The 13,450-nt window shown below is 36.1% G+C and overlaps 1 protein-coding gene across 6 annotated transcripts in view; it reads left to right on the forward strand.

The window, feature by feature from the left end:
- The window catches only part of ERBB4 (erb-b2 receptor tyrosine kinase 4), a 1,279,082-nt gene that overhangs the window by 958,724 nt on the left and 306,908 nt on the right, over positions 1–13,450 (forward strand). For all 6 annotated transcript variants that reach the window (XM_086341936.1, XM_086341945.1, XM_086341948.1 and 3 more), the window contains exon 13: positions 12,314–12,446. In XM_086341936.1, the coding sequence (XP_086198062.1) occupies positions 12,314–12,446 (133 nt within the window). The remainder of the gene's footprint in view (positions 1–12,313; positions 12,447–13,450) is intronic.

The following is a 13,450-nucleotide window of genomic DNA, read 5'->3' on the forward strand; positions in this document are numbered from 1 at the left end:
GCCCCCAATCCCTCCCAGCGTCAGGGTCTTTTCCAATGAGTCAGCTCTTCGCATGAGGTGGCCAAAGTATTGGAGTTTCAGCTTCAACGTCAGTCCTTCCAATGAACACCAAGGACTGATCTCCTTTAGGATGGACTGGTTGGATCTCCTTGGAGTCCAAGGGACTCTCAAGACTCTTCTCCAATACCACAGTTTCAAAAGCATCAATTCTTCAGCACTCAGCTTTCTTCACAGTCCAACTCTCACATCCATAAATGACCACTGGAAAAACCATAGCCTTGACTAGACGGACCTTTGTTGGCAAAGTAATGTCTCTGCTTTTCAATATGCTATCTAGTTTGGTCATAACTTTCCTTCCAAGGAGTAAGTGTCTTTTAATTTCATGGCTGCAATCACCATCTGCAGTGATTTTGGAGCCCCAAAAAATAAAGTCTGACACTGTTTCCACTGTTTCCCCATCTATTTCCCATGAAGTGATGGGACCAGATGCCATGATTTTAGTTTTCTGAATATTGAGCCTTAAGTATCTGCAAGTGGGTAAACTTAAATATTGTTTCATTTTAAATTGTAGATACTGCATTTTTAGACATTCTTTCTTAGTATACCACACACAAGATACACACAAGCACATATACATATTCATTACAAGACTTGTATACACAGACATACAGCATAAGGTATGTATTTGTATACTCATACAGCACATATACATATTCATTACAAGACTTGTATACACAGACATACAGCATAAGGTATGTACTTGCATACTCACACAGCACATATACATGTACACTACCCTAGAACACATACACATGCATGCACACAGATAAATGCACATATCTACAGTCACCATAAAATACTCTCCGTCTAAATCTATATATCAGCTTGGTAGCTTAAAAGAAAAAAAAAAAAAACAGCCTTGATTTTAAAGTTATTTTTTAGTTCAACATGACTTAAAACAGTAATGACAATAAAAGAAAAACTTCACCTAATCTGTATAGTGTATAACTTGAGCAGTCTTAATCTTTTAAGGCAAAAATTTCTAAGTAAACTTTATGGTTTGAAGAGATTGAGAGAAACTCCAGGGTATGAAAAGCTGGAACGTTTTTTGCCTCCTTTATTTTTATGGTTTTGGGACAAAACAGTGCTAGTTGGAAGGAGATTTAGACTAAGTTTATAATAGTATTTGAGGTTTCTGTAAATAATTAAGCATAAACATTTTAACACCAGAATATAAAAAATGAAGAGATAAATATTAACCAAACTTTCATAATCTAGTTACATTTGAAGTGATACATCTCCATTTTAAAATTATTTGCATGAATGCACTGAAACTCAACATAAAGAGGGAAGCCATATTCAGTAATTACCTTTCAAAATGGAAATAATTTTATTTTTCTAATTATAATAGTATTTTTATCATCATTAGAATATAAAACAATAGACATATATAAAATACATACTTTTTGATAAATAGATAATGAAACATTTGTTTAGAAGCCATAGCAATTATAACTATGCTACTGGCATGAAAACAGACATATAGACCAGTGGAGCAGAATCAAGAGTCCAGAAATAAAACCACATGTAAGTTTAACTAATGTTTAATAAGGAAGACAAGAATATTCAATAAAAAAAGCATAATTGATCAGTAAATTAAGATGGAAAAATAATGATATTCACATGCAAAAGAAAGAAATTGCACTCCTATCCTATACTACTCACAAAAATGAACTCAAAAAGGATTAAGGTCTTAAACATAAGCCCCAAACCACAATATTCCTAGAAGAAACATTGAAGATTGTAGGTTCCTTGACATTGGTTTTGGTAATGACTTTATGGATATTACACTAAAAGCAGAATCAACCAAAGCAAAAATAAGTGGGACTACATCAAACTAAAAAGTTTATGCATAGCCAAAAGAACAACAAAAGCAATCAACAAAATGTAAAGCCAACCTATCTAATTGGAGAAAATATTTGCAAGTCATGTATCTGATAAGGCCTTAATAAAAGTATATAAGGAACTCAAAAACTGAATAACAATCTGGTGTAAAAATGTGCAGAGAATGTGAACAGATGTTTCTCTAAAGAAGACATGCAAATAGCAACAAGTCATGAAAAGGTGCTCAGTACTCAACGTCAGTAAGCAATGTGTGTGCTAAGTCACTTCAGTTGTGTCTGACTTTTTTTGACCCTATGGACTGTAACCTGCCAGGCTCCTCTGTCCATGGGATTCTCCAGACAAGAATACTGGAGTGGCTTGTCATTTCCTTCTCTAGGGGATATTCCTGACTCAGGGATAGAATCCATGTCTCTTACTTCTCCTGCATTGGCTGGCAGGTTCTTTACCACTAGCGCCACCTGGGGGTAGGGAAATGTTAATGCAAGTTGAAACCACAATGAGACATCAATTTCTATCTGTTAGAATTGTTATCAAAAAGCAAAGAGATAACAAGTGCTGGTGAGGGTGTAGAGAAAAGGGACCTCTAATACACTGTTGAAGTGAATGTAATTGAGGCAGTCATGATGGAAAGTGGTACAGAAATTCCTCAAAAAAATTAAAAATAAAATTACTATATCTAGCAATTTCACTTCTCTGCATCCTCATGTTCATTGCAGCACTCTTCACAATAGCCAAGATATGGAAACAATGTGTCTGTCAACAGTTGACTGTATAAAGCATATGTTGCATGTATATAGATTGATATATACACACAATGGCATATTCAGCCATAAAAAAGAAGAACCTTCAAGACATCAATATTAAGTGGATTAAGTTAGACAGAGAATGACAAATATTGTATGATAGCACTTTCATGCAGAATCTAAAACCATTAAACTCACAGAAACAGAGAGTAGAATGATAGTTGCCAGAATCTGAGGAGTAGGGGAAATAGTAAGATACTGGTCAAAGTATACAAACTTTAAGTTATAAGTTCTGGAGATCTAAGGTTCAGTTCAGTTGCTCAGTCGTGTCCAACTCTTTGTGACCCCATGGATTTAACTCCCGGAGTTTATCTTAACTCATGTACATTAAGTTGGTGATGCCATCCAACCATTTCATTTTCTGTCGTTCCCTTCTCCTCCCACCTTCAATCTTTCCCAGCATCAGGATTTTTTCAAATGAGTCACTTCTTCACATCAGGTGGCCAAAGTATTGGAGCTTCAGCTTCAGTATCAGTCTTTCCAATGAATATTTAGGACTGATTTCCTTTAGGATGGGCTGGTTGGATCTCCTTGCTATCCAAGGGACTCTGAAGAGTCTTCTCCAATACCACAGTTCAAAAGCATCAGTTCTTCGGTGCTCAGCTTTCTTTATAGTCCACCTCTCACATCCATACATGACTACTGGATCTAAGGTACAGCATAGCAACTATAGTTAACAAAACTCTGTTTTATATTTGAAAGTTGCAATGAGAGTAGAGATTTTATGTTTCTACCACCACAACAACAAAATAGTAATTATGTGAAGGATGTACTATATTAACTTATTGTGATCAACACTTACGTGTGTATCAAATCACACTGTACACCTTATTAGAAGACTAAAAACTTTATCTCAGTAAATTTGTAAAAAATAAAACATGACCATAATTGTGCAAACTTTTAAGTCTTTTTATATAACAAAAATAAACATAATTAAAAGAAAAGAAAGCAGACTTTATCAGCTCACAGAACTGGGAAATGCAAGGGGGATATTCCTTCAGGCACAGATGGCTCTATGGGTTAAACATTACCATGACACAATTCTTCAACTTTGCCTGATTCTGCTTTCTTCATAGGTCAGCTCTCTTTCTTCATTAGTTGCATTGACTGTAGTCATGAAATTAAAAGACGCTTACTCCTTAGAAGGAAAGTTATGACCAACCTAGACAGCGTATTCAAAAGCAGAGACATTACTTTGTCAACAAAGGTCTGTCTAGTCAAGGCTATGGTTTTTCCAGTAGTCATGTATGGATGTGAGAGTTGGACTATAAAGAAAGCTGAGTGCTGAAGAATCGATGCTTTTGAACTGTGGTGTTGGAGAAGACTCTTGAGAGTCCCTTGGACTGCAAGGAGATCCAATCAGTCCATCCTAAAAGAGATCTGTCCTGGGTGTTCATTGGTAGGACTGATTTTGAAGCTGCAACTCCAATACTTTGGCCACCTGATGTGGAGAGCTGACTCATTTGAAAAGACCCTGATGCTGGAAAAGATTGAGGACAGGAAGAGAAGGGGATGACAGAGGATGATATGGTTGGATGGCATCACCAACTCAATGGACATGGGTTTGGGTAGACTCCAGCAGTTTGTGATGGATAGGGAAGCCTGGATAGGCGTGCTGCAGTTCATAGGGTCACAAAGAGTCGGACACGACTGAACGACTGAACTGAACCATGTGTACAATAGATAGCTAGTGGGAAACTGCTGTATAACACAGGGAGCTCAGCTCAGTGCTCTGTGATGACCTAGAGGGTTGGGATGGGTCTTGGCTCAAGAAAGAGGAAGTGTATGTATACTTTTAGCTGATTCACATTGTTGTACAGCAGAAACTAACAGACGTTGTAAATCATCATCCTCCATTAAAAAAGAAAAATTCAGAAGTCACTAAAAATGTTTATCCCTGCCCAGAGCATTCTCCAGGGTTATGAGTATGGGTAAAATCGCCCTACTTTCTCTCTCCCAGCATCTGTGTTGTGGAAAGAACCCTGACTGACCCTGCTTGGGTCAAATATGCCTATCTCTGGACAGTTCAACTATTTTCTCTCTCCCACCAACTGTTCAAATATGTTTTTAAGTCAGTTCCTTCAAAGCATTTGAAGTGATATTTTATAGAAAGTGTTAGTTGCTCAATCATGTCCAACTCTTTGGACCCAATGGACTGTATGTAGCCCATCAGGTTCCTCTGTCCATGGAATGCTCCAGGCATGAATACTGAAAGGTATCCATTCCTTTCTTCATGGGATCTTTCTGACCCAGGGGTAAAACCCTTATCTCCTACTTTGCAAGCAGATTCTTTACCGTCTGTGCCACCAGGGAGGCCTCATAATTTCTTTACTTAAATCCTTTCATTAATTTCCTACAGATCTTTGGCCAAAGCAGAAAAGCCTTTAAATGGCCAATGGTTCCTACATACTCTGGCCATTGTTCACCTCAGTGGCTCATCAGATATTCCTTTTCCACTCAATGTGCAAGTTCAATATATATATATATATATATATATATATATAGACAGATAGATAGATAGAGATTATATATATATATATAAAGAATTATTTATCTAGTGCTGTCTTCATAACCAGGCTGTAAGCACTAATAACACAATATGTATGCTATTTCATATGTCCTTCATATCCCAATTTCTTAGCAGTGTCCAGCATAAACTAAGAAGTTTCTCAACAAATACTTCTAAAAGTAAACACATGGGTATACTCATTTATTTCCACATTTCTCTTAAGTACATTTACTGAGGGCATAGATAAATAAAAAACTGCATTATATACTATATTATATAGTATATATTAGTAATATGATGTCTAAATTTCATCATTACCTGGAGAGATAGATGTTATTATTTACTTACAGATAAGTAATATGTAAATCATTGCCCAAGGCTGCATGGCTAGTCATAGAGTAAGGATTTGGTCTATGTTGATCCAATCAGAAAAAACTGAACCATGACAACTAAGTCATCTTTTTCAGCTTTCATAAAAAAGGATTAATGGTATCTTCCCAAAACATTCCAAGTCAAACCCATGCCTCTACATATGGTAGGTAGTGCAAACAGCATATGTAGGTGGTCTTGTACAATGAAAAAGAAGATGCTATTTCTGCCTTTGTGCTTGCAGACAGGTACTTCATTTCAGTGTTTTGAGCTAGTTCCTTTACTTTCACACATGAAACACATAGCAAGATCCATTACTTGAGCTTGCCTCTATTTTAATGAAAGCAAGTTCAATATTCTCTGTAAAGGTCAAAATAATAAGCACATTGTTATCTCTCCAAAATTTTAATAGACAGATACAAATTAGACGATATAAATAAAAAAAATTTTTTGCAATTTCCAAAAAAACAGAAGTTAAAGGTTGCCTAATGGCTACATTGCTAAGGTTTCTTTAGAGTTCTTGATGGTGTTTCAAGGTAAGCCACCGAATAGGCCTTTTACTCCTTCCTGTGGGACTATCACCCTGGAGGGTCAGAGGGCTGTTGAATTCTTGGTACTGATTGAAATCTTCTTTTCTCTTAAGAATTTCAAAGTAGTTTCCTTGGTCTTTTATTCTGTGCTTTGTGGAGATATTTCCCAAGGTTTCACTCAGCAGAGTGACTTTTGGAAAGAGTGAGAAGAAAGTAATTATTATGATTTCCTGCTTATATTGCTTTCCTCCAATAGATACTGTTTCCCAGATTCAAAGCTGCTCTGAAATTGAGCATCTAAATACAGACTAAGAAAAGTAGCAGGTAAAGAAAAAAAGGTAGGAGTTTGAGTGACGCTAACACTCTCTTCTTTAACTAATGTCAAAGGAGAGAACAGAAAATCAAAGGAGAAGGGACAAGAATGAGAGTAATTTTTTCAAGCCCCCCAAAATTAATGTGAATAGGTGAAATAAATAAATCAAGGAATTGATGGACTATCATGAAATGGGCAGTACAAAGGTGTACTGATGGTTTTATCAACGTCCTAAAGGAAGAAACTGAAAGCATATTTAAGGCCTTGGACAGAAGTTGATATACGAAGAAGATGAGGCATTGATTATATTTTCTACAAGGATAGGAAAGGGAGAGATTCGTGATACTCCACAGTATGATTTTGAATATAATCTGCTTATCTTTACAAGTTGCTTTTGTAATATAGCTATTGTTTTTTTTCTTAAGGTTTCTTCTGATAATTATATTTATACCATAAGCAAGTGCATACAAAATTTGTATATAAATGTATATATGTGTCAGAATATGAAACACTCTATCAGTAACCTTAAAATGTCTCAATGCTTATAAAATGGGCATTAGTTTGTAATATTTTAGTATCTCTGATCTTTTACTCCTTTCTAATCTTCATCTGTTGTATAAAATTTGATTTTACACATTTATATTCAGTCAGCTTGATTGAACTCTATTTCTTATTCCTTACATCTTTATAAATTAATGGGAAGTTACTTGTATGCCGGGGACCAGCCCCGGCTGATCCAGGGTATTCGAAGGAGAGACGGTGTAGGCGAAGATCAGGAAACAATTGCTTAATTAAACGTTAATTAAGGATATAAAGAGTAATAGAATGAGGATAGCTCAGTGAGGAAATTCAGTGGAGAAAAGAGGCTGAAATAAGGATAGCTCAGTGAGGAAATTCAGTGTAGAAAAGAGGCTGAATAATTCAGCCAGAAGGTAAGAGAAAGAACGACATGGTGAGACCAAGTTTCGGTGAACAAGGCCTGTACTTTATTTTCCAAAGTAGTTTTTATACCTTAAGTTATGCATAGAGGATAATGGGGGAAGGGGTAGAGTCAGGCAGCAAGCCAGGCTTTCTTCCTGCAAACTTATCATATGCAAAAGCTTAGGTGATTTGCATCATCTTCTGGCCCGGAGGCCTGTTAACATTTTAAGACCTTTTCTTCAGAAAACTTATTTTTCTCTAAAGGTGATTGGTCAGCAGCCACCCTCCAAAAGCATTAGATAAAGTTGCATTCCTACAGAGCAAAGGTGTGGTGGGCTGTAACAAGAAAAAGAATTAACTCAAGGGTCCCAGGTTACAAACATTAAAGCTACTACTTACACCAATTATATTAATCAATACACTGCCAGGGACACAGCAGGTAAGGGATATGGAAACTTAGCAGCAAACATTGGCCCAACAAGTGAAAATCCCTTCACCAATACAATTTCTAATCAATCTTTTAACTACTCAAAAGAATCTGTGTTTAGACAGTTTAGAACATCTCCTGCCTCTCACAGTTGGGAGGCTCTGAACAATCACATGTGGCCGGAAAAACCTATTCAGGCAGGCTAGAGGATTTCCAAAGGAGTTTGTAGGTTAAACACTGTCACACCCAGGAATTATTAACTGGAGCTGTAAGCTAACTCTTTTTTCAGAGAGAGGTAGTGGGGGACAGCCCCCCGTAAAGTCAGAGGTGTAGGTGAAAGCACAAAGCAGAAAGTAGGCAGACTCTGGTTTTGGGGGTATATGCTCGGGAATTTCCAGGGGGACTCCTGAAGCTCGATCCCGCCTCCTTCCTCATGACCTTTGTCATGGGCGGAGTTCCTCACGCTGGCTACCGGCAATGATAGAATTACAGTTGAGCTATTCCAGATCCTGAAAGATGATGCTGTGGAAAGTGCTGCACTCAATATGCAATATGCACTCAATATGCAATATGCCTGCTCCCGGCACTTGTACATCTAGGAATCAGTGATATGAGACTTATGTTAAGATTTCCTTTCTACAGACATTTATTTTATATAGTGAAAGAGCCCTCTTTCTCTGCATTATGAATGAATCAGAAGGAGAGACCTCTTGCTATTTGTTAAAATCAGTATAACAGCTAAACTGTCAGCCATTCCTGAGTAAAATATCAAATCATTCAATTTTTGAATAGTTTCCCCCAAAAGTGAGAAGAATAATTACAACATATGCTATCTTAATTTAAGACATGGAATCAGTTAAGCGAAGTCCACAAACTTTATAAGTTAGCTAAAATAGTTAATATTATGAGAATAGCATTCCTTTAAGTTTCAAGAAAACCCTGTGTATAGTCACTGTTTCTTCAGATTATCTTTTTAAATTATTTTAATGTTTACTGAAAACACAAACTATATCACTAAAATAGCAAATTAAAAATTTATGTAGCTCAGAAGCCAAAAAGCAAAAGAGATAAAATGAAAGAATAAAGAATTTGATTTTCCAAAATATGTCATGAAAAAGGGAAAAAATGGGAAGAGAATAGTTTGGATAAATAGTAAAATCGATGATTTTTAACTACAATGATCATAGTAAAGATTATTGGTTACATACCCCAAGAGCTGACTCATGGAAAAGATTCTGATGCTGGGAAGATTGAGGGCGAGAGGAGGAGAGGACAACAGAGGGTGAAATTGCTGGATGGCATCACTGACTCAACAGACGTGAGTTTGAGTGGATTCCAGGAGTTAATGAAGGACAGGGAAACCTGATGTGCTGCAGTTCATGGAGTTTCAAAGAGTTGGACACAACTTAGCAACTGAACAACAACAACAACCCTAATTAAAGGCAGAGGTTGTCAGATCAGATTAAAAAGGCAATACCCAACTGTATGCTGCCTACAGTACATAGACTTCAATCATAAAGACACATATATATTAAAGGTGAGAAAATACACCCTGAGAGATAGATCAATAGAAAAGTCAAGAAATATGAATAGACCTACAAGTATGAGGACAACTGATTTTAAACAAATATGCAAAGATAATTTACTGGAAAAGGGATTGTATTTTCAACAAATGGTACTGGAAAAAATTGAATATCTACATGCCAAAAAAAAAAGAAAAAGATAGTATCTGTGTTCATGAATTTTATGTGTCAACTTGACTGAGTCACGGTTTCCCCAAGTATTTAGTTAAACATTATTATTTGTGGATGAGTTTGGAAGGGTATTTCTGGATGAGATTAATATTTGAATTGATGGACTGAGTGAAATGAAGTGGATAGGTATATTGTAATTCATTGAAGACTAAAAAGGACATACTTAGTCTCTCTGCCTAACTCCTGAACTGGTGCATTAGTCTTCTTCCCTTAGACTGGGACTTGAAATATCTGTGCTTCTGGTTCTCAAACTCAGACTAAAACTGTATTGTAGGCTTTTCAGGGTCTTCAGAGCCTCTTGATAAGAGTGAAAGAGGAGAGTAAAAAAACTGGCTTAAAACTCAACATTCAAAAACTAAGATCACAGCGTGTGGTCCCATCACCTTATGGCAAAAAGATGGAGAAACAATGGAAACAGTGACAGACTTTATTTTCTTGGGCTCCAAAATCACTGCAGATGGTGACTGCAGCCATGAAATTAAAAGACACTTGCTCTTTGAAGGAAAAGCTATGACCAACTTGGACAGCATATTAAAAAGCAGAGACATTACTTTGCTGACAAAGGTCCATCTAATCAAAGGTGTGGTCTTTCCAGTGGTCATGTATGGATGTGAGAGTTGGACCATAAGAAAAGCTGAGTGCTGAAGAATTGATGAACTGTGGTGTTGGAGAAGACTCTTGAGAGTCCCTTGGACTGCAAGGAGATCCAACCAGTCCATCCTAAAAATCAGTCCTGAGTGTTGATTTGTAGGACTGATTTTGAAGCTGAAACTCCAATGTTTTGGCCATCTGATGCGAAGAACTGACTCACTGGGAAAGACCCTGATGCTGGGAAAGATTGAAGGCAGGAGGAGAAGGGGATGACAGAAGATGAGATGGTTCAATAGCATCACCAACTCGATGGACATGAGTTTGAGCAAGCTCTGGGAGTTGGTGATGGACAGGAAAGCCTGGCGTGCTACAGTCCATGGGATCTCAAAGAGTCAGACACGACTGAGTGACTGAACTGAATTGACTGGGTCTTCAACTTGTAAGGGACTTCCCCGGTGGCTCAGACGGTAAAGCGTCTGTCTACGATGCGGGAGACTCGGCTTCGATCCCTGGGTCAGGAAGATCCCCTGGAGAAGGAAATGGCAACCCACTCCAGTACTATTGCCTGGAAAATCCCATGGACAGAGGAGCCTGGTAGACTACAGTCCATGGGGTTGCAAAGAGTCGGACATGACTGAGCAACTTCAGTTCACTTCACTTCAACTTGTAAACAGCAGACAGACTTCGCAGCCTCTATAACTGTGTGAAACAATTTCTTAGTATATAGAAATATGTAGATACAGATATGAATATACCTATTTATTCTGTTTCTCTTCAGAATCCTGACTAATCAGTATTATATGCAAACTAACTATAAATGGGCTATATGGGCAAAAACCCATCACACTTCTAAAAGGAAAATTTGAACAAAATGTTTGTTACTTTGGTTTAGACAAAAATTTTAGATATAATGCCCAAAGTATAATTTAGAAAAGATAAAATTGGTAAGTTGCACTTCACCAATATTTTAAAATATGTACTTTTCAAAAGAGTGATAAGTAAATAAAAAGACTAAGACAGGGAGAAAACATTTGCAGAATCTATAAAGAACTCTAGATGCTCAATAGTAAGAAAACCATCAGTCCAATACAAAATGAGCAGAAAATTCAGTGCCACTTCATCAGACAAGACAGCAAATAAGCACATTAAAAGATGTTCAATATCTTTAATCACCTAGAAAATGTGAATCAAATCCATATGAGATTCCACTACATAATATTAGGAAGGCTAAAATTAAGCAGGCTAGCTATACCAAGTATTGGTAAAGATGTGAGGAAACTTCAGTTCACAAGTTGAATTTATTGCTATGGGGAATGTAAAATGGTACAATATTTTGAAAAACAATCTGATAGTTTCTTTAAAAAAATTAACCCTCTGCCTACCATATTATCCACCCATTTCATTCCAAAAATGAATAAATAAATAAATAAATAAAATGAAATTGTATGTGCAAACAAATGTGCACATGGATGTTCATAGTAGCTAAATTTTTAATAGCCCTAAATGGGAAACAATCTAAATATCCAGCATTACGTGAATGGTTTAAAAATGTGCTATATGCATACAATGGGATATACTGAGTAATAAAAATGAATAAATATTGATACATGTAGCAACATGGATAAATCTCAAAGTAATTATTCTGAGTTAAAGAAATTACCTAAAAAAGATAACATACTGCATATTTCTATTTACATAAATTTCTAGTTAATACAAACTAATGCAAAATTATTTCTCTTTTTTCCCCCTTTTAATATTTGTTGTTTTATAATAAGTATTGCTTGTTCTATTTCTGCATGAATTTCTCATATGAAATTGAAGCCAAAATGTTTGTTGTATCAGTGGAGCAAAGGGTTGGCTTTAGAAAGATATGTTCTGTTCCTTACCTTAACTGGAATGTTAATTTCTGTCACTCTCCCTCCCTAGAATTTTGATAGAGGTAAGAGGCATTTGTTCACCATTACGAAAAATGCAGTGGTGCTATCTACATACAGTGATTGGGGCTCTGCTCTAGGGAAATATGGAGGGTAGAGTGAGCCATAGTGACGGATAGGCAGACAGACATCTGTCACAGATCTCTTTTACAATGACTCCTTTAGAAATAGCTTTACCTAGGAAGTTTCATATTAACATGGTTAGTTTGGACACAGCCTTCTGTTTTATTTCCCCTTGATTCTGGTGTGTTTTTCAGCTGCTGAAGGAATGGTGTGCAACCATCTCTGTTCAAATGATGGGTGCTGGGGACCTGGGCCAGACCAGTGCTTGTCATGCCGTCGCTTCAGCAGGGGAAGGACCTGCATAGAGTCTTGTAACCTCTATGAAGGGTAAGGCATCTTATGTCATCTTTATCTTATAAGCTTTGAGGTATTGATTGGTTCAGATATTAAAATGATCATAGAGTGGTAAAATTTCAGAATATGTGTGCTGGTCAAGATTTTTAAGGAGAGTTTGTGTGACATAAAGAAAAAAACATAAAAAAGAATTGTTTTAAGAAGGAATAATTTTATTTGAGTAAACAGGTCAAAATACATATTGACTATTGTGCATATATTTTTTAAAGTATATAAATATGAATAGTTCATAATAGATTATAGAAATTTATACCTCTCCAAATTGAAAAATGTTTCTATTTTCTTTATGAAGGACATTGTGATAAGTAATATTTCCTCTCATATGTGTCAACAATTTTTTTTTCTTGGTTTCCTATTAATTTTCATCTGGAATGACTGCAGAACTTTTGATTTTTTTTTTTCCATTTAGGTTGTGAGGCTATTTGATTGTGTATTAGGAATTACACACATTTCTATGTTTCAGACAAGCACAGAGCCCTATAGAGAAATTACCTTTGTATTTTCTAGTTGAAAAGGTTTTCTGAAAGTGCTTTGTCACTTTCTAAAGATAACCTAAGCTGTATTTTGAATCAAGTATTTTAAATTCCATCTACAATACTGCAACAATCAAATTGACAACAATAAAACCTAGTATATACCTCGTTGTGTGGCATTTCATATACTCATAAAATCACTTTAACCTAACATACCATTTCATGCATCACAGTTGTCCTTCATTAGTACTAAAATAAAAATTTTAGTACTGTCCCTGAGTCAAATTTCCCTGTATTGCTCACTGAACAGGTTTTCAAGGGTTTGTAAAACTGTAGTTTTGAAGTTCTTTCTTCTGTCTTATAAATTGTCCCTATTTTAACAACCGTTTTCATAATCCCAGATAACATTGTATTTTTGCATTTTACATTAGAAGGATAAAAACCTAAGGATCTCAATAATAGTGATAGGTCTATTTTTTGAAAGATGACTAAGACCAATTCCCT

The sequence above is a fragment of the Bos grunniens genome, chromosome 2 (assembly GCF_055505025.1).
Source record: "Bos grunniens cultivar Pamir isolate PY7600 chromosome 2, Bosgru_T2T1.0, whole genome shotgun sequence".
In the NCBI taxonomy this organism is placed as follows: Eukaryota; Metazoa; Chordata; class Mammalia; order Artiodactyla; family Bovidae; genus Bos; species Bos grunniens.